The following is a 22,141-nucleotide window of genomic DNA, read 5'->3' as shown; positions in this document are numbered from 1 at the left end:
GTTAAACCTCCCCCACATTTTCCAATGGCTGCTCCTATAAACCAGGAACACCAGCCCCTGCCTGGAAAACAAGAAATGTGGAGAAAGCTCTGCCTTTTTGGACACTGTCTCTTCTCCCTACAGGAATTTCCTGAAGGTTTCAGAATACTCTAGAAAAAAAAAAGTACATAATATGGGTCAGGGTAAGTTTTCATGTGTCCAAAAATGTGTGGAATTGAGTTGATTTTGTGTAAGGGCATAAAAGTACATTTTTATGAACATGCATAAAATTCTGCAAGAAATTTGTAACTTTAAGTTAAGAACCACTTTCTCTAAGGATACCCTAGCAATCTTCGGAACATTTCTGGCTGACATCTGTGAGACCATCTGAGGGCCACTGGTGCAAGTCCCAGAGTTCAACAGCCAAAGAACCTGGAGTCTGATGTTCAAAGGCCGCAGGAGAACAAAACACGCCCAATCCAGAAAGAGTAACAGAGAGAAGTGTTCCCCTTTCTTCTGCTTTTCTGTTCCATCTAGGACCTCAGTTGATTGGATGGTGCTGCTCACATTCAGGTTGAGTCTTCCCCACTGGGATCACTGCCTTACATGCCAATGTTTTCTGGAAACACCCATATAGACACATCCTGAATGCTTTACTATTTCTCTAGGAATTCTCCAATCCAGTCAAGTTGACACCCAAAATTAAGCATCATACTAGCCTTTATTTTTTTATCATTTTCTTATTTTTTGGCACTACAAGATGCTCCAGGTTTCTCATATATTTCCTGCCCCAGTCCTAGAGTCAGTCATTTTTCTAAGGAGCCCTGTTTCCCTTTTTTGGAGAATGGCATTAGAAATCAAGATCTAGGAGCTGGATGAACTCATTACTGTGAGGTATTGTTGCTTCCAGGTCCTCTAGGTGAACAAAGCTAGGCCATAACACACACCCCATACCTCAACTTAAGCCATCAGCATGGTGTTCATTCCTACATTCCAGTCTTGCCTTCTTAATTATTTGTGACTTCTTTCTCCAACAGTGAGAGTTCTGGCTCTCATCATACACTACCCATTTACTTAACCTCGGTATAAAAGTAAAGTCATTTTTGAAATGCATGAAGTGCATGTTAGGATGCACTCTTTTGATAAACATATGTATCAACGAGAATACAGTGTTTTTGTAAAGTTCCTTTTGCCTTTCAGTTTTTTGCCAAAATATTTTTTGAAGTTACAAAATTCCTTTTTCCTTGACCCCTTCTATGGAATTATGCCATACATTTAGAATTTGAGTAGACAAATGTGTCAAATGTGTCAGTCTGTATTCCATCTTGAGATACTCAGATATCCTGGTTGATTTTTAAATTCTACATATGTTAAACTTCATTCTTCCGGATGTATACTGTGTGGGTTAGTACAATACAGAACAGTTACAGTAGAACAAGAGAATATACTGGAAATTCTTTTGTGAAATTTTGGTGCAATTGGGAGCAAAGAAAATATATAGTCATTAGGAAAGGGAACATGGTCAAGAGGAGTTTGGTTTGAAGATAAGAGAAATGCTGCATGGTATATGATGATGGAATAGTCAAGCAGGAATGGAAAAATTGATGATTTTGGAGAGAGAATAACAGACTGACTGGAGTGACACTCTGGAGCATTAAGAGATAATGGGATCCAGTATTTCATCGCAGGATTTCTTCATAGCAACAGTGACAATAGGAGGTAGGCCGCAGAGGCAAGTGAGTAAATGTGATGGAGGAAATCTGGAGCCCTCTTTTGATCACTTCTGTTTTCTTATCAAAGAAAGAAGCAAGGAAGGTAGAGGTGGAAGGAAGAAGTGAAGAGAGAGGAGGAGGTGTTAAATATTCATTTGAAAGGATGGGAGATTAAATAGACCATGTAAAAACAGAATTATTAAAATGAGGATGGCAGTCATGGTTTTGTTTCTCATCAGTCATGTTTCATAGAATTGATGTAGCATGGAATAGAATTGGATTTATCCAAAAAATAGGAAAGGAAGAAATCAAATTATCACTGAAGATGTTATGATCCTACACCAAGATGATCAAAAACACTCCACCAAAAGACTGCTGGTGCAAATAAACAAATTTGGTAAAGTAGCAGGTTAGAAAATAAACATACAAAAATCAATAGCTTTCCAATATACCAACAATCTGTTGAGAAAGAAATGAGGAAAACAATTCCATTCACTATACCTCAAAACAAAATACCTAGAAATAAATCCGTAGAGGTGAAATCCCTCTACAGTGAAAACTACAGAATACTAAGGAAAGAAGTTGAAAAAGACATCAGAAGATGGAAAGATATTCCATGTTTATGGAATTTCAGAATTAATATTGTTAAAATGGCCATACTGCCAAAAGCAATATACAGATTCATGCAATCCTCATCAAAATATCAATGACATTCTTCACAGAACTAGGGGAAAACAACCTTAAAATTCATTTGGAAGAATAAAAGACCCAGAAAATCCCAAACAATTCTAAGTCAAAAAATTTCAATGCTGGAGGCATTACAATACCTGATTTCAAATTATACTACCAAGTAACAAAAACTGCATGGTATTGGCAAAAATAACAGACACGTAAACCAATGGTACAGAATAGAAGACACAGAGATAAACCACAGTTATCTGATCCTTGACAAAGTGCCAAAAACATATATTGAAGAGAAGACAGTATTTTTAACAAATGATGCTGGGACAACTGGTTATCCATATGGAGAAGAGTAAAACCAGGCCCTTATTTGGTGAGAGATGTTCACCCTACACAAAAATCAACTCAAAATAGATCAAAGACATCAGAATTAGAACAGAAATCATGCAACTCCTAGAAGAAAACTTAGGGTCAAGCTTATAAGCACAGGCAAAGACTTTCTCAATGAGACTCCTAAAGCTCAGGAAATAATGCCAAGAGTTAATAAATGGAATGACATCAAATTAAAAAGCTTCTGCACAGCAATGGAAACAATTAGGAATGTGAAGACAGAACCTACAGAATGGGAAAAATTCCTTGCTAACTACTCTTCTGACAAAGGATTAATATCTAAAATATATAAAGAATTCAAAAAACTTTATACTGAAAAATCAAATAACCCAATTAATAAATGGGGAAATGAATTAAACAGATACTTCTCAAAAGAAGAAATACAAATGGCTAAAAAATATATGAAAAAATGTTCAACATCATTAGCAATTAGGGAAATGCAAATAAAAACTACACTGAGATATCATCTCACACCAGTCAGAATGGCAGTCTTCAAGAAGAGTGATATTGGTCAAATTATATTGTTATATTATGTATGATGTGCATGTACAAACATGTAACAACAAACTCTATCAGTATGTACAATGATAAAGCACCAATAAAATATGGAAAAAGAATACAAATAATAATAAAAGCTGGAGAGAATGTGGAGAAAAGGAACATTTTTATAGTGTTGGTGGAAAGGTTAATTTAGTACAACCACTATGGAAATCAGTAAGGAGGTTCCTGAAAAGACTACACATGGATCCACCATATGACCCAGTTATACCACTCCTCAGTGTTTATCCTGAAGAATTAAAGTCCTCATACTACAGTGATACATGCATACCAATGTTTACAGCAGCACAATTCACAATAGTCAAACTACGGAACCAGCTTAGGTGTCTATTAATAGATTAAGATAAAGAAAATGTGCTATATAGTCACAATGGAGTTTCATTCCGTCAAAAAGAAAAATGAAATTATGTCATTTTCAGGAAAATGAATGGAACTAGAGACCATTATATTAGGCAAAATAAGTCAAACTCAGAAGGGCAAGGATTATATGTTTTCTTTCATGTGGAAGCTAGAGGACAAAAAGGAAAAGAAAGGTAGGGGCGAACTGCATGAAAATGAAAGGGAGCTCTATAGATCCCTTGAAAGGGATCAAGGAGAAGGATACAGGGAGGGAGAAGGAAAGTGCTGGGGAGTGATATTAGCCTAATTATATTGTTACACTGTGTGCATGTACAAAAATGTAACAAATCCCATGATTATGTTCACTATACTGTACCAATAAAAATGTAAAAAATAAAAATAAATTAAAAGAATTTTATTTATTCAGGTCTCCCATTTTACCAAGCAGACGATGAAGTTCCAGTATGAGTTGAGGAGGTAGGCAAGAGAACAATGCTAATGATTTGATGATTGGTCATCAACAATGATTGCTCATCATCAATCATCCAACTAATGCATCAACATTGGACATAAGGCTAGCTGCTAGAGAGAGAGAAGTAGTTAATGGGCAAAGAAACAATGAACAGGAAGTAAGATCTGGATTGGAGGTGCTAGTAAGGTTGGTTTCAGGGCACTATATGAAATAGCCTGGGAAGACAGGAAGTAGTGGTGTAGATCAGAATGAAGCAGGAATTGCAGTTCTCAGATCTGACAAAGTGTAAGGTATGGAATGAGGGCGGGGAGTGAGACGTTGAGGTGAGGCAGAGTATACAAGTATATGCTTCCTGGGCCCAAGAGGATGTTAGAAGGGTCATCTACCTGAATACTGAAATTTCCAAGAAGAAAGAGGGAATAGTGTTGGAGGAGTTAAAACGTTCTAAACACTTCATAGATAAGGAGAGTGTGTGCCATGTTAGGTCTTCTCCCCAGAACAGCACAGTGTAAAGTGTGTGGAGGGTGAATATCGGTGCAAGCTGAGGGCCTGACAAACTCAGTGTGAAATGGAATGAAGTATGGGGGTCTCTATTATTAGAGTGAGCTAGTTATGTGGTGTAAAATTGAGTCCCCCAGAGCACTGGTGCAATCATATTGAAAAGAAACCCTGCAAGCCAAGTACCAACATTTCCAAGTATCCCAAGTAGCTGAGACCAGGATTAAAGGGACTCAGAGACATTTCCACAGGTAGGAATGGGCAGAGCCCTGCTAAGGCAAAGCTGTGCACAAAGACGACTGCAGAAAGCAGCGTTTCCTCAAGGAAAACCCTTTTCCCAGGAGAAAAACGAGGCAATTCAGGCCGGGACTGTTTATCCTTGTTCTGAATCTGTCGGTCCCGGCAAAAAAGGGCACGGAGGGCTCAAAAAACACCAAGGAATCCTTCCCTGGCTCTGCCGTCTTTAAGGACTTCAATGGAATGAAAAGTCCACTGGGCGAATTGGGGGCTGTGGGGCCTAAGGCCTTCGAAGGGTACTGGCACGGTGACTCCGTGGACTGAAAGTACCCACTTTCGTCTTTCGCATCGCACGGTTGTCCTGACCTTCCGCTGGGACTCCAGCACGCGCAGCACTCTCCGCTTCGCATTTACACCGCTAGATTTGCTGTCCAGCAGTGCTTCGCCCTGGCTAGGGATTCTTGGGGAGCGGGGCGGGGCGCGGCGGGGCGCGGCGGGGCGGGGCGGAGCTCCGCTAGGTGGAAAGAACTGCGCAGACAGCGTCTGCGCACATTCGGCCAATCACAAGCCTGCCTTCCGGCTTCTTCCTTTGAAGTCATTCCCTCTGTAGGCCTCTTTCTTCGGTTTCTTGTTTCCCTCCCGGGAGCCCGCGGTAGTGCGAATTTCCGTTTCCGGTGGCGTCCATGCGGAGCTGAGGAGTTGCAGTTGTGAACCTGGTAACTGCCGCGGGCTCGGGTGGACGAGACGACCTTGGGGATAGTGAGTCGTGAGCGTGGTACGTTTCTCCCGGCAGTCTGCTCCTAGGGAGCGCTTCAAAACCAGACAGGCACATCTTGCACCTGAAATGTGCTCAGGTCGTTGGGGAGTGGCGGAATGAATTTAGTCAAGAAGCCCGGACCGGGAGGGAAGGTGACAGGGAGAGGTAGTTTCGTGGCAGGATCATTCCAGCACGTGAGCTAGATTTTATCCTGTACAAGTCTGGCAGTTAGAAAATGTCCGTCTAGCACATGAGGTTGGACGGCCATTAAAATGTTTTAGACGTTTTATTAAAATTTAAGTTTTAGTGTAAGTTAGGAAACCATTAATTCGGTTGATATCTAGGCTTGAACTTTCCACTGTGTTAACCACTAGCCGCATATAGCTATTTAAATTTAGAATTCATTAAAATTTAATTTTCCAGTTTCCCTAGGTACATTTGAAATTCTTAGTAACCGCGTGGCTAATGTTTTCTGTATGGGAAAATACAGATAGAGAAAATTTTTTTAATACAGGAGTGTACACTGTACACTGCTGATGTTGACAGGACACCTAGATGAATAAAATGTAAGAAATATAAAAGTAGCCTTAGCAGAGATAACTTGTAATTTATGGCATAATAGAGAGAAGTAAAAGGAGGATGATATTAAGTAGTTTCTGCACTGAATAAATGCATCATCTCTTCATAAAGAAATAAGTGAAGTTACTGCACACATGCACTCCTGCACCCCTCCTTCCCCTGATTGTAAAATACTTCCCCTACTTTCCCATCCCATTCTATATAGGTTAGAGTTATTTGTGAGTTGATAAATACCCAATATGGAGTCTAAGGATCAGAAGAAACACAGAAAGAAACACAGTGGGCCCAAAGCTGAGAAGAAAAAGAAACGGCATCTGCAGGATCTTCAACTTGGAGATGAAGAAGATGCTCGAAAGAGAAACCCCAAAGCTTTTGCAGTTCAGTCTGCTGTGCGAATGGCTAGATCCTTTCACAGGTATGTTTAGCTGGATTCTGATGGTTCCTCTGTTTATTTTTTTAGATGGTAGGAAATAATATTCGGCTTCCTGAGCTTTGAAGGACACCTGCATGCCATGTGACTTTTATTAAAACTTGAGAAACCTTTCCCATAGAAGCAGCCTTGCCTCCAGCATCTGCCCACTGGTTGGTTATTTTTGCCAAAGAAAAAAGAATTTACAGAATTTAATTTATAATTCTTTCCCTAAGCTTTAAACAATCTGTGGTGTTAAGTGCATTTCCCACCTAAAAATTTTTCATGTGATTCTAAAATTGTAACATTTAATAGCAAAGTAGCTTTATCTAGGGAGTCCTTACTGTATACCTAGTAGTGTATTTAAAACATTGTTTAATTGAATCTCTGAATAGCCAAGAATTATTTTTGTCCTTAATGAATAAGAAAACAGGCATTACCCTTCAATCACATAACCAGTAAATATGACAGTCAAATTGATCTCTAAAACCTCTGCTCTTGTTTGTTTTGACACACTGTCTCGGTGTTTATCTTTTTTCTTTTAAACTACTAAACTTAACTCTTTAAACAATCAGATTTAACGTGTATTTAATTTTCAACTCACTTTAGTTTTGAAGTCATCCTGTTAGTCTTTACTGAAGAGCAGTTACTTTGCTTGGGGCAAGAAATTAATAAGTTAACAATTAACAAGTTAATTGTTTCTGTGTATTGTCCTCTTCATAAAATCTATACTTAACAGAGTTCTAACCTTTTATTATTTTGAAAGTTGATTAATTAATTATTTATTTTTACAAATAGGACTCAGGACTTAAAGACCAAAAAGCATCACATTCCAGTGGTTGATCGAACTCCACTAGAGCCACCACCAATAGTGGTAGTGGTGATGGGACCTCCAAAAGTTGGAAAGAGTACCTTGATACAGTGCCTCATTCGAAATTTTACCAGGCAAAAGTTGACTGAAATTAGAGGCCCTGTGACGATTGTGTCAGGTAGGGTATGCTGCCACAGAGCTGGCATCACAGGTGTTGTCATCTGAGTGACATACATGTCTTTGTTGTTTTCTTGAGTAGAAATTGTTAAAGTAATATTGTCACACCATATTCTTTCCTTTTGTGCTTTTACTGAGTTGATTGTAGCTTCAGAAAAGGATAAGTTCCTAGAGATAATGATATATGTTTATACCCTACTCTGATTGCTCTGTTGGCTTTGCCGCGTGTGTTTCTAGGAAAGGCTTAGCAGACTTGGACAAGCTGGTCAGGTCACTGTGGGCACATTCTTTTAAAAGGTAGTAAGTACCACTGTGCACCATGCATACCCACTTTTCTCTCTTAAGGCTACATTCTTGTGGAAGTGAGAAGAAATTTTCTCTCTTTATTCCTAGAAGACTTTGGAGTGATGGTGACCTTTCCAAATTTGAGGGGGAAATGAAGCAAATTCCCCAAATGGCAGTGGTAGAATCTGAAGTGTCTTGCAACAGTAATATGGTCAGGTCTTTTTTTAAATTGAGAAATAATCATTGTACCATGAATTTTTCTGTTGCATTAGATTTGAGGATGTTTTAACTGCAGTGACCAAGTTAAAGACTTTGACTAAACAGCAAAATCATTTATCATGAACTCTGTTCAGTCAGATTTTTACCTATTTGAGCACTTATTTATCTGGGTAGAATTGGTATTATTTTTAAATTAAATAGAGAACATAACAAGGAAATCAAGGTGGAATATATTTCACTTTGCCAGTTTTCTCACATAAAAATGTCCTTCTAGCACATTCTTGTAAATATATATGTTGTATTAATGGATCCATTTAAAACATGGTAATTAGTTAATGAATATTACCCTGTCAGGATTGTTTAAAAGTAAAATGTTCATCTTTTTCCTTACAGGTAAAAAACGCAGACTCACCATTATTGAATGTGGGTGTGACATTAACATGATGATTGATCTGGCCAAAGTAGCAGATCTGGTAAGTTATCAGGGGCAACCTGGGTTTCTGATGAAAACTTACAAAAATGTCGTAGGCTGTTTTTGCCATGTTGAAAGGAAGAAGATTTTGTGATTATTAAATCAGTAGATATGATACTATTGAATTGATACTATTAATTGTTATAATAAAAATGGCATGTGCCTGATTCAATTATTCTGAGATCTAAAAGCAAACCACAGGATGGGGAAAACTATAAAAGCTCATTAGTGTATGTATAAGAGTGTGTGTGTGTGTTTACACACATAATAATATGTGCCATTTCGTGGATTCTTCCTAGGCACTGTGTTTGTTATTTTTTATAAATTTAGCTAATATAACCCCTCATACTCCTTTGAAGTGAGTAGGCATTATCCATATTTTACATATGGTAAAATTGAGGCCCCCAAACAATTAAGTAGCTTGTATGAAAATTGGACTCTACTCTTAAGAATGTCAGAACTTCCATTCTTTGTGATTATGGTAGTATAAGTACATGGATTGCTATCATGAAGTGGTCATAGTTTATTAATGGAAAATTTAGACAGTACTAAGAATGTGGAAAACCAGCTTCTGTTGTATCTTGTAAATGACAGTGTTCATTATTTCTGATATTCCGTTAACCTTTTTTTTTTTTTTCAGTTGTAGATGAACACAGTACCTTTATTTTATTTATTTATTTTTATGTGGTGCTGAGGATCAAACCCAGTGCCTCACACTTGCCAGGCAAGTGCTCTATCACTGAGCCACAATCCCAACCCCTGTGTTAACTCTTTTTTAAACTAGCATGATAGGATGACATGACATGACAGTTAACTTTCTTTTTTTCCACTCTTTCCAGAGAATTGTTTGGTGACAAAGATACAGATTTTATCCTTTCGCCTAGGAAGACTCCTAAAATAATAAATACGAGTAATATAGATTTTTAAAACTGTGTCATTTTAATTTCAGAAAATTAAATAGCATTCACATTTTGAACAAATAATGCTACCAGTAGTAGAAATAAGTGTTTATTGTCAGCACACAGTAGTTTAAATTTACTAAACCTTGTGTTTTGAAATGATTGAATTAGTACTTTCCTCCTAATTTTAAAAGCATGCCTATTAAGAAAGATGCCTTTTGTGTAAATCTTTTTAAGATTTTTAAAAGGAGCACAAATTTGGTAAAATATTCAAAAGTGTACTGCAGGGTACAAACGTGCACATTTTCTCTTTCTTGACTTTGTCTTTGGTATCTCAGCTTACCTCAGAAGAGTATCCTTCCAGATACATTTAAACACACATGCAACCCTTTATAAACACAAATCGTAGTTTATTATACAAACCATTCTGTGCTTCGCTGCTTAACATAATGTATCTTGGGTGTATATAATTAGTAACTTTTATAGCTCAACATTATTCTTTTTAATATACTACTACTTTGCATGAATGTACCATAATTTAACCTGGTTTATGTTGATTGTTCTCTAGGTTGTCATAAAGCTTCCTAAGTCATGGAAAAGGCACACAAAATACATGGATTTATGTACGAACATACATACGTGGGTATTGGGGGTGTAATACAGACTTAGTTCACAAGTATGGCAGCTGAAGGGACTGTTTGCTACAAGCAATTACTTGTTCTTTGGTACACTGTGGTGTCAAATGGGTGTCAGGATATTCTATTGTTTGACATCCATCCCATCCATCTTTGCCTTATTCCACTGTCATTGGATAACTCTTCTTGTAGACTCTTGCCTGTGGTGTGCAGTGGCATGTGTGCTTAATCACAACACTTACTAGCCTGCCTTTGTGTGATTTGTGCCCATAATGGTGGACCTTGTGCATGCTAGCCACATACTATATCACTGAGCTACACCCCCACCTGTTCATGTTTTTTGATATTTTTAGTTAGCTACAAAAAGGTGTCTTCAAAATTTAAAACTACATGTCTCCAGGAATTGATCTGAAATTCACTGTTTATTTGAGGAGTCTTAAATTTTAGTAATTGATCTTGTTCATATTTTCTTCATAGATTGCTATTCATCATAACTTTTCTATTTTGACTCTATAAACTGATAACCTTTTCGAAAAAAAAAATGATTTCTGAGTAATTGAATGATACCAGTTAACATGCAAGATAGAGCTTTTCTACTTTATACCTCTTAGCACGAAAACAGGTTTTTGTTTTTTGGGTTTTTTTTTCTATGAAAAAATTGAAGCTGTTGATTATGACTTTGCCCATTTTTTGGATGTTAAAGACAAGTATCTGGCTTCCTTACAGAAAATTTCATTTCTTGATGTCATGGCTTTTTATATAAGGGCCAAATTTGGCCTCAAGTTCTTTCTCACATATCTGGATTTTTGAGATGAAAATTTATGCTCTGGTGGGCATTGTCCAGTCAGAGGGTGGGGCTTTCACTGTTAGGGTGCTTTTTTAAGAGCCACTGAGTTGAGTCTAGTGCAGAAATCAGCACACTTCCCTGCAAAGGGCTAAGGAGTAAATATTCCATGCAGTTGCTATGGCCACTACTTAACTCTGCAGTTGCAGTGCAAAAGCCACTGTAGATGATATGTAAATGAATTAATGTGGCTGTGGTCTAGAGATACTTTAGTTACATCAACAGGCGATGGACTGAATTTGACCTGTGGACCATGTTTTGCTGACCCCTGCTCTGTTTTGGTAGTTCCTTTGAGAAATTTTATATTCTGTTTTTAGGTTCTGATGCTTATAGATGCCAGCTTTGGGTTTGAAATGGAAACATTTGAGTTTTTGAACATCTGTCAAGTACATGGCTTTCCTAAAATTATGGGAGTTCTTACTCACTTAGACTCCTTCAAGCATAATAAGCAACTGAAGAAGACAAAGAAGCGATTAAAACACAGATTCTGGACAGAAGTCTACCCGGTAGGAAGAGAAATTATTGAACTAATCCTTTTAAAATATAGTGGGACATTAATAAACATCTCTATAGGCTTGGCCTCCTGTATTTCCTTTATGCATCTTTTCTCAGTCCCTGGAATATTTCCCTGAAGAGAATCTTTATTCTGGGCTCCTTATATTTCATTTGTCTCTCTTATCTGCCATACCAGACAGTATCTGGCTCTTTTGTGGGGTCATAATATGTTAAAGCATAGTACAAGTTTTCCCTAATGAAGAATCAGGGACTGCAACTCTTCTCTAACTCATCAGTTATAAAATCCTTTTTCTGCCTGGGATTCTCATTGTCCTATCCTTGCCATGCCCAGATTGATGCCATTGCTTGACTGCAGAACAGTCTGCATCTGCAAGTCCCTCACATGACAAGTCTTAAAGAAACCCAGGCAGACTCTGGAAGCGTCAGGACAATAGATTGCTAGTGGTCTCCCTTCTCAGGATTTCATCTTATTTAGGGCCTTTATTTTGGCACTGGGTTGACCAGAATTTAACTGAAATTTAATTTTCATGTTTTTTTTAATGTTTAGGGTGCCAAACTGTTCTACCTTTCTGGAATGGTACATGGAGAATATCAGAACCAAGAAATTCACAATCTAGGCCGTTTTATTACAGTTATGAAGTTTAGGCCTCTCACATGGCAAACTTCTCATCCTTATATCCTGGCAGACAGGTAAAAAATAAACTTTTTTTTTTTTTTTTTTTTCCCAGTCCATGTATTTTAAAGCTAAAAAGGCTAGGAAAACAAAATAAAACTGTGATAGTACCTAGTTTTACTTTTCTAGGATGGAAGATTTGACAAACCCTGAAGATATCCGAACAAACATCAAGTGTGACCGAAAGGTGTCCCTTTATGGTTATTTACGAGGAGCACACTTGAAAAACAAAAGCCAGATTCACATGCCAGGTATCCTCTTTCTTGTAAAACACTATATTGTAGAACTCTTGAAATGACCTCATTTCTCATGAAAATTTAGACATGTCCAAACAACTCAGCTACTTTGTCAGAGTTTTAAAAAGTAATCCAGATATGCATCACCTGGCAAAGGTATTAGTGGATGCTGGTGACATCTAACTAGAAAGGCACAGTTCTATTGTTGAATGATGCCCTTTTCAGAATCATAAGCCTTAGATTGTGGGTCATTTTTGCTTTCAGTTGATACTGGTTGATTTCTGGTAGCTGAAGTCACTTCCTGGGTTCTCTCTTCTAGGTGTAGGAGATTTTGCTGTGAGTGATGTCAGTTTCCTCCCAGATCCCTGTGCTCTTCCTGAACAGCAAAAGAAGCGCTGTTTAAATGAAAAGGAGAAGCTGGTTTATGCACCTCTTTCTGGAGTTGGGGGTGTGCTGTATGACAAAGATGCTGTCTATGTCGACCTTGGAGGCAGTCATGGTTTTCAGTCATCAGTAAGAGTCTTTGCTCTAAATTCTTGTCATTCGTCCAAAGCTACTTTTTTTTTTTTTTAATCATAGAAATGTATTGTATTTTTATTTATTGAAGCTCTTCTCCTTATCTACTCTTAAAGGTTCAAATGTATATTTTAAACATGTAGAAGAACATTAGGCAGTTTCAGTGTACCAAGCAGAAAGAAGAATCCTGTCTCCCATGTCTCCCTGACCATGGGCCAGTGTGGCACGTTTTACAAACAAGTGTGTTTTTCATCTATTTTTGGTCTTTTTCTCATTCAGAATGGTCTGGTTCTGTTTTTTGAGATTTTTAGTTTTGAAATGGGATTTTTGTTGGGTTAAAATAGTGCTTTCAGAAGCACTGGGACCTACGGTTTTCCTTGTTAACTATTTAGATGATATACTCCATGTACTTAGAAAATTTTTATGAAGATAGGAATTAAATTCAACTGTTATAGGAATTATCTTTATGCATAATGAAATTTTCAGGATCTGTGTTTAGGATAATTATGAGAAGCTGATTAAAACTAGTGTGTCTTATTAGATTCTTTTTGCTTTCTTCAGTTGCTCTTTCTTGGTGTCTTTGACAGGAGGAGGGAGGACGCACTAGTGAACTGGTCCAAAGTCTCATCTCCACACATTCCACTATTGATGCCAAGATGGCTTCAAGCAGAGTGACACTTTTTTCTGATTCTAAACCTTTGGAGTCAGAGGAAATAGATAACCAAGGGTAAGTCTACTTTTTCTCTTTTTAATTAAAACAAATATATTATCTATCATTCTGCCATCATAACACAGTTTTTATTTTGGTGGGATTCAATCCAGGTTGTTTTGTTTTGCTTTGTATTTGCTTGTGTTTTTCAGGGTTTTTTTCACTTACGTGACATCACATGGGAGTATTTTCTAAAAATCAGGGTTTAATTATCAACCAAAATAATCAGAATATTCATCAAATACCACAAAATCTTTCCTATAGTTTTCTTTTAGTTTCCTAGGAAACTTGAAGTCACTTGGTTTTCTTCTGATGACCAAAATTCTAGAGCAGAATCAGGGAGCTTATTCATGTGCTATTCAGAGCCACACATTTTGTCTCTGAATGTTTTGCTTAATGTCTCTAAATAGAGGTACCCTAATGCTATGGCTTACGTGAACTGTCTTTAGACTGGAAAAGGAATTTATATACCTTCAAACATAGTGGGTATTTGCTAAAATTTGATTTTGTTATATTGATTTATGCCTATAATCAATTAGAAAGTGATTGAGATGATCTAGTATATAATTTTTTACTAATGTGCATAACTATTTAACATCTATTAGTACCTGACAAAGTGTTCACTAAAAAGATCATGGTTATTGTAATCAGTGTTGTACTTAACTGTTTTCATTTTTGTGTATTATTCTTGTCATCCTTGTCAGTATGAATGCTATTTTTTAACATATAGTTATAATAAATGTAAATTTTTATTTCTACATCCTGAACATTTCCTTTTTATATAGTCTTCATATAGTCATCATTTTGTTTCTATTGGTGTATTTTTACTAACCTATTATGGTGCAATTTAAATTAGTGTTTTCATGTTTTTTTGTTTTTTAAGTTGTAAATGGACACAATGCCTTTATTTTATTTACTTTTATGTGGTGCCAAGGATTGAACCCAGTGCCTCACATGCTAGGCAAATGATCAACCACTGAGCTACAACCCCAGCCCTCATAGTTTTATATGTAGCATTACATATACGTGTCATTTTTGTTTTATCCTGTGTTTTTAGTATGTTAATGATAATGTACCATTTACAGCATTGGTGACTTGAAAATAGCACTTTTCTTAATCTGCCATCCTTTTACATTTATTTGCTGTCATTCTTTAACAAAGAGCTTTCACTTCTTTCAGTGTCATTGTTGACCAATAAACTTTTGTTTTTATTTCATGTGCTATTATTCCATTGCCATCATTATTCTTTCTGATGCCTCTGTTTTTATAGATTTGGTCACGGGAGCATTCAGTTTGTGTCTGGTGTCCTTTTGGCACATCCCCATTAATCTTTGAGGATATCTTGCTTTCTGATACAAAAAGATGATCTAGGCTTATTTTATTCTCTTTGGGCCTGGAGTCAACTATTTCCCTGAAGAACATGTGTATCCAACTTGGAAATTAACCAGTCTTCCAAAGGATCTACTAAATGCTAACTTACCTTTTGAACATGTTTTCCAAAAAGTATATGTTAAAATAATTTAATAGAATTTAATTTATATATATAATTATGTTAGAATGCATAATATTATGTGTGTGTGTATATATATATACATATATATATGTATATTGATTTTTAAAAGGTTCTCTATTCTTTCCATAAGTGCTTTACAAGTGCGTTGTTAGGGAACTGCATAAATTTATTAACTATTCCATTGTTTATCAAATAATTTTTTTATGCTATGTCATCTTAAAGTTTTCCTTGACATTTTATATTTCTTTGCATTTTTATTAGCTTTATTACCATTTATAGATTAGTCAATTACTGTACAAGTTGTTATTTTGCATTTACTTGGTAATACAGGCTGTGGATGCCAAAAGAGGAAAAGCAAGTGGATGTGAAGACTGGTCGAGTGCGTCGGAAAGCTGTTTTTGGAGATAAGGAAGATGAGTCTGGAGATAGTGATGATGAAGATGATGAAATGTCTGAAAGTGACAGGTCAGAAAATGGCTCTAGTGACAATGAAACAGAAGAGGAGAAAGCAGATACTGAAATGACTAAGTATATGACTATTAAGGGTGTCAAACGGCAGAAACTTGAGCAGGAGGAAGAGAGTGAGGTGGATTTGCCAGCATTTGCTGATAGTGATGATGACCTTGAGAAGAGCTCAGGGGAAGAAGAGGAAGCAGAGGAAGCTGATGAAAGCAGTGAAGAAGACTCTTCTGCAGAAGGAGAGAGGGATGTTTTAGAATCGAAGGCTGTTGGAGAAGGTGGTAAAGCAAGACTGTTGCCAGCTAATCATTGGAATGACCATCTGACTAAGGAAAAGTCTTCACCAGTGAAAAAAGCAGCCCTCACCACTTCTGATTCTGGTCATTGCACAGCTGAAGAGGCCTTTGCATCTGAAGATGCATCTGAAGAAAGTTCCTTACTCAGTTCAGAGGAAGAAGACTCAGAAAATGGAGGGGTTATTAGGGAAAAGCTTACAAAACCTTTGCAGTTGAGTAGTGGACAGAAGCTTAAGTCTGAAAACTTAATTGATGAGACCAGTGATATTGAAGATTTACTTAAAGAGGAAGATGATTACAAGGAAGAAAATAACTATTCCATAGAAACTTCAGGTAAATAACTGTTCCATAGTAACTTCAAATAAATTTAATTCTTTTTTGAAAGTTGGCACTTGAAATGTTGCTATCAGTAGAATGTCTACATTTGGAGTCTACTGTTTGGAGATTTTGTCAGCTGTTTAAAAGCTATGGGTTTTAGGATGAATTGTGAGCTGGAAGCAGCAAGGACAAGTACACAGGTGTAACTGAATGTTGGCATTGACCTTTTAGGTGCCCTCAAGTGGAAGGAAGACCTTTCCAGGAAGGCAGCAGAGGCCTTTCTGAGACAGCAACAAGCAACTCCAAACCTTCGAAAACTTATTTATGGGGCAGGTAAAGAACTCTGATTCAGAGCTACAATGTTGTAGTTTCTTAGATTATTTCTGAAGAAAAAATAAGGGAATTGGTCCGTAATTCTTGACTGTCACATTTTACATTTGCAAGATGTTTCAACCATTACCTCATGAGAACCACAAACTGGTCATACAAAATAGATTTATGGGTTTGCCATACAAATTATGTTGGGAATACAGTCCATTTTATACCCCCTATTTAAAAGTGCTTCATGAGAAGTTTTGTGTAGAATTAAATGCCAGGTAAGTATTTCTGCCAATAAATTTTTTTTTTTTTTTCCTAGAGTGAGAATCCATGTAATGTATTATATTCTTCCTTTTGCCTTTGTTCTTTGATTTTGTGTTTTATTTAACTTGTCTGAATGTTCTTTTTGGAAAAAAGTAGTGCAGAAACAAACAAAGTGGTGAGATTTACATTGTGCTTCCTGGTTGCTATGTGATTGGACACTGGTCTTGGAGCACTAAACTGGAGGGTTAGTGTTTACTGGGTTTGATTTAGATTTTGCCTAAGGACTTTTAGTGACAAGAAACTCAATATACCTTCCAGAAACTCTTCAATAATAATTTAAAGCTCTGCCTTTAATTTCCTTTCTTTACCCCAACCCCCAGTATTCTCACTCCTCAGTGGTCTCTTTGCTGCTGTCTTGTAGGAGAGTAGAGTCCTCCATGTATGGAGAGTGGTAATCTCCTGGACTTTTCTTTATTTGTGACTGACCTGCTCTTGGTGGCTGATTGACTCAGGGCCACCACCATACCTCCTACAGACAGGGATCCCCACACCCCTTACTTCTGAGATATATGGCCTAACTGGTTGAAGATTCTGAGTCCTCTAGGGATGAAGTGTTTGTTCTCATCTTTTCCTCTTGGTGGTCTTTTTAGTAACACAGGATAATGAAGAAGAAGATGAAGATACCCAAGAAGAACTTGGAGGGTTGTTTCGTGTCAGCCAGCCTGACAGAGGGTGTAAGCATAAGGCTGATTCTTTGGACTGTTCCAAATTTCTTGTGGAGGCACCCCATGATTGGGATTTAGAGGAGGTAAGGCTGAGTATTTATGTTTAATTTAGGAAAGAATTAGGAGTATTGGAGGTATAGCTTGGTGGCAGATCACTTGACTGGCATGTGTAAGGCTCTAGTTTGATTCCTGATCACCCCCCCACACACACATATAATCAGTAAAACAAAACAAACTATAATGAAAGAATTGAGGAGTTGTTCTAGAAGAACATTATCTGATTTCAGTATAGCTTATCTGTTGTTGGTTTCTTTTATGAGTTAAGTTAACAGGTCTTTTTTCAAATATTGGAGTGAATATTTTGTACATCCTGAGTGATTACATAAATTCTGAGTTTTGTTAGTTTATGTTTGTCATAGTGAAAGGGAAAATGTTCAACTTACATTGTAATAGTAGCATTACTCTTTCTCCTGAAGCATTTCAGACAAATTTTTATACATTTGAAATATTTTATATCTAATGAGGAAATACTTAGTGTCCTGAGTTTATGTTTTCTGCTCTGTGACACTGATGAATGTTCTTCCCCCAGCTCACCTAATAGTATTCTTCTATACTGATTTATAGGAAACCCAGAGGAGAGAGCCTGATTAAGTGCATGCAGGAATGTGATGCAATCCACAAAGTGCAGAAAATGAGAAATTCTACCTGTTCTACATGTCAGATACTTGGTTTCTTCAACAAATAAAATGTAAGGAAAAAAAGATGGGAGGATGGAGGATTGTAGATTGACAGATTTAAATGACAGATTAAAACAATACTAAAAAACAAATGAAACTATACTATGGTATTTACTGATGCAAACTTTGAGGATAAAATTATGAAGAAAGGAAATAATCACAAGTCTGGGTGTGGTTTCTTCCATGAAAGGAAGGAGACTATGACAGAGGGTGTCATACTGAAATTTATTCAGTTCTCAATTTGTCAAGGCTTAATTAATCTCCTCTTAGTCTCCCCCTGACCCCCACCACATTTTCTCTTGGAATGTTTCTTAGATCTTTCCAAGGCTTGGCTTCCTGTCATTCAGTTTGATTGTTGGTTTTTTGTTTGTTTGTTTGTTTATTTGGGTTTGTTTTTAATCAATTTTTAGAATGATTCTCCAAAGGTGATTTTTTTTAGAAATTTAATGTTATGAAGTCATGGGGTTAGAATTGATGTGCTTCATTCTGTTGTACCTGTTACCTTTACTCATGCTCAGACTTTAACTTTTAATTAAATAAAAGTTTAAACTTAATTAAGTTTAGTTTAAGTAATCACCTAATTTGTAGTTATAGACAAAACATCTATGAATTTGATAGTATTTAGGTGTGATTTGCTTGAATGTCTCACCTCAGAGAGACCTGATTACTCTCATATTACCTATTGTATATCATTGTATAACACTGAATGACATTTTGTTTAACCAATTTTTAATGGTAAAATGTAATAAGAGAAAATCATGTAAAAACAATTGTTTAACAGTGAATTCTTAGAAATACTCCTGTGGCCACCACTAGGCTCAAGAAATCAAGCTTTGCTGCTCTTCAGCAGCACTCACTACATGTGATCATGCCTGTCATAGTCTTCTTCCTTTTGTGGAAGGAATCACATCCAGACTCATGATTATGTCCTTTTCTAAACAGTTTCCTCCTCAAAGTTTGCATCAGTAAACACTATAGTATAGTTTCACTTGGTTTTTAGTATTGTTTTTATCTGTCATTTAACTCTCTTAATCTGCAATCCTCCCTCCTCCCATCTCTTTTCTTCCTTACATTTTATTTATTGAAGAAACCATGTATTGATATGTAAAATTTCTCATATTCTGGATTTTGTAGATTGTATTGCATCCCTGTGAGCCTGTGTTAATCAGGCTCTCTCCTCTGGGTTTCCTGTAAATCAGTACAGAGGAATACTAGTAAAACTTACTGTCATTATGGAAATTTTCTGTGCATTACCTGTCCAGTGTGTCTACTGTGGCTCTCCAGCTCTTTAAATATGACTACTGAGTTAGAAGAACTACATTTTTGTATTCAGTCTCTTTTTTTCTTCTTATTTTTCCTTTTGCACCATTGGAGATTGAACCCACGGCCTTATATATCCTACTCAGGTGTTCTGCTACTGAGCTACATTCCCCAACCCCTTTAATTAAAAGATTAAATGTAATTAAAAGCTGAGTTTAAATAGCTACATGGATATAGCTACCTTATAGATAAAATATCTAGAAATTTGACAGAATTTAAGTTTTTATTTTTTGGTAGCCCCATTTCCTACATGGTAAAGTTTTTTCATTAGAAGGCAGTCTGGCTAACTTTTTTTCTGATGTTAGCAGCTCAGTGCCTAGGACCATTAATTTCCTAAAGCTGTGAAGTGGAGATTCAGTTATTTCTCTTTATTATCTGGAATGCTTTTTATAAAGAAAGACTTACTCCCACCTACTATTCTCCCACCTACTATTGGGTTTCCTGTTTCTAAAATGTTTTTTTTTTTTTTTTTCTTGTTTTTTTTCTTTTAATCAGTTTTTAGAATGATTCTCCAAGTGCGACTTTTTTTTTTTTTTTTTTTTTCTTGGTAATGGAGATTGACCCAGGGCCATTTTACCACTGAGCTACATCCCCAATCCTTTTATTTTTTGTTTTGAGACAGCTGAAGGTGGCGGTGAACTTGAGATCCTTCTGCCTTAGCCTCCCAAGTCATTGGGATTACAGCCATGCACTACTGTGTCTGGCAACTTTTTTTTTTTTTTTTTCAATATTAATAAGTCATGGATTTAAATATAGTTGGTGTGCTTCATTGCGTATTGATGCTCATACTTATATCCTTTGTGACCCTGGGAGACTCTTCTTGTTGGCCTTATGTTTGACAAGATCTTTGCCCTCTGATGTGATAAAATGTCCAGTGTCTTGTTTTCTGATGCTAGATGTGGAATCAACCATTAGAAGTGCTGATTTATTTTAGTGGAAAATGGTATTTTAACATTACAATCTGAGCATAAGAATGCTTATTCCTATGAGTTGGTCATTGTTTCAGGGTCTTCTCAGTGACTAGAGCTAGAATCATACAGATTATTTTCGGTTCATTTTAGAACTACATCTTATGTCTGTATCCATTTTTCCACTGGAGAATTATCCCCTGGCTGAATCTAAAGACGATGAAATTTTAAAGATCACATCATTAGTCATTTGATTTATTCCTTTTTGCACACAAAACAATGTCAGGATAGTATTACAATTAATATTAATATGATTATAGAAAAATATTTTCCCGTTTGCATGCCCACCAGCAATGTTTGTAAACACATCATTACCAATGCTTTTATTATCTATGGTTTTGAGTATAGCCATCCTAGCAGGTGCAAAGTGGTATCTCATTGTGGTATTGATTTGCATTTCCCTGAATGCTAATTAGGTCAAACCTCATTTCAAGTGCATATTGGCCATTTCTGTATATACTTTGAAGAAATAAACTGTTATTTATTTATTTATTTTTTGGTACTGGGGATTGAACCCAGAGGTACTCAACCACTAAGCCTCATTTCTTCTCTCTCTCTGCTCCCTTTATTAAACTTTCTGGAGACAGGGTTTCTCTAAGTTGCCTAGGGCCTTATTAAATTGAGGAGACTGACTTTGCACTTGCAATCCTCCTGTCTCGGTCTCCTGAGCCAGTGGGATTCCAGGTGTGCACCACTGTGAATGACTTGTTTGTATTTTTTGCCTATTGTTAATATTGGGTTGTTTATTGAAAGAATTATTTATATATTCTGAATACCAGTCCTTTATCAGATACATGATTTGCAAATATTTTCTCCCATTCTATAAGAATTATGTTTTTAGACACACAAAATAGCTTTGTATTAACAAATAGGAAGACCAACTTTGTAAAATGCTGTCTCACTGCATTACCTTAGAAACATTATTACACTTTGAAAATTAAAACTATAAATATCAGTTGCTGGTGAGATCAGTGGACTAATGGAACTTGCCCTGTCTACTGCTTAATGTTGTGACCTTTATGTTTTACTTCTGTGGTTATTCTGTCAAGTATTCTTACAGGCCCACCTATAGTGAAAATATCCATGAAAGTACCTTTAAAAAGTAAAGGGAAGTTGTTGCCTACTGTTTCTCAACAGCAGTTGTTTTGTTGAGTGATTAGTACACATCAACTAAGTGCTGTCTTTTCTGTGTAAGGTTATGAACAGTATCAAAGATTGCTTTGTGACTGGGAAGTGGGAAGAGGATAAAGATGCAGCCAAGATATTAGCAGATGATGGTAAGTAAGGGCTACATTCTTTTTTTTAATATCTTAAATTATAGTTCAGTTGAAAATGATAGTTGGGAATGCATTGGGGAGCTCTCCCAGAAGTTTTGGGTAATACCCTGGTTTCTCCTTTCATGATGATTTCATTTTCTCCCCTGGGGTAATCAGTTTGTTAGTTGTGGACCATAAAGAAAAGTGAAGAAATTTATCAATTTTATTAAAAGTAGATTTTTGTGTATGAAATACATAACATTTATATTTGTCTTTTGATCATTTGGAAAATTAGAATAAAAAGTACTTATCAGTACCATACTAGAATTCTACTAACAATTACAAAAAAAAACAACTTGGTAAT

The 22,141-nt window shown here is 36.5% G+C and overlaps 1 protein-coding gene across 2 annotated transcripts in view; it reads left to right on the top strand.

Moving 5' to 3' along the window:
• Positions 1-5,476: 5,476 nt before the first annotated feature.
• The window catches only part of BMS1 (BMS1 ribosome biogenesis factor), a 61,934-nt gene continuing 45,269 nt past the window's right edge, over positions 5,477-22,141 (top strand). The window contains exons 1-13 of one of the 2 annotated variants that reach the window (XM_079136815.1): positions 5,477-5,582; positions 6,408-6,617; positions 7,410-7,600; positions 8,497-8,576; positions 11,271-11,459; positions 12,017-12,159; positions 12,272-12,393; positions 12,698-12,891; positions 13,482-13,621; positions 15,447-16,204; positions 16,421-16,522; positions 17,422-17,579; positions 21,717-21,798. In XM_079136815.1, coding sequence (XP_078992941.1) covers positions 6,442-6,617; positions 7,410-7,600; positions 8,497-8,576; positions 11,271-11,459; positions 12,017-12,159; positions 12,272-12,393; positions 12,698-12,891; positions 13,482-13,621; positions 15,447-16,204; positions 16,421-16,522; positions 17,422-17,579; positions 21,717-21,798 — 2,335 coding nt within the window. In that variant the 5' untranslated portion in view covers positions 5,477-5,582; positions 6,408-6,441. Of the gene's footprint in view, positions 5,642-6,407; positions 6,618-7,409; positions 7,601-8,496; positions 8,577-11,270; positions 11,460-12,016; positions 12,160-12,271; positions 12,394-12,697; positions 12,892-13,481; positions 13,622-15,446; positions 16,205-16,420; positions 16,523-17,421; positions 17,580-21,716; positions 21,799-22,141 lie in introns of both variants that reach the window. The other variant, XM_079136814.1, reaches the window with a different exon arrangement.

Source organism: Sciurus vulgaris, assembly GCF_902686455.1.
Source record: "Sciurus vulgaris genome assembly, chromosome: 4".
Lineage (NCBI taxonomy): Eukaryota > Metazoa > Chordata > Mammalia > Rodentia > Sciuridae > Sciurus > Sciurus vulgaris.
Note: the sequence above shows the minus strand (reverse complement) of the source record. Positions and strands in the feature narration are given on the sequence as shown.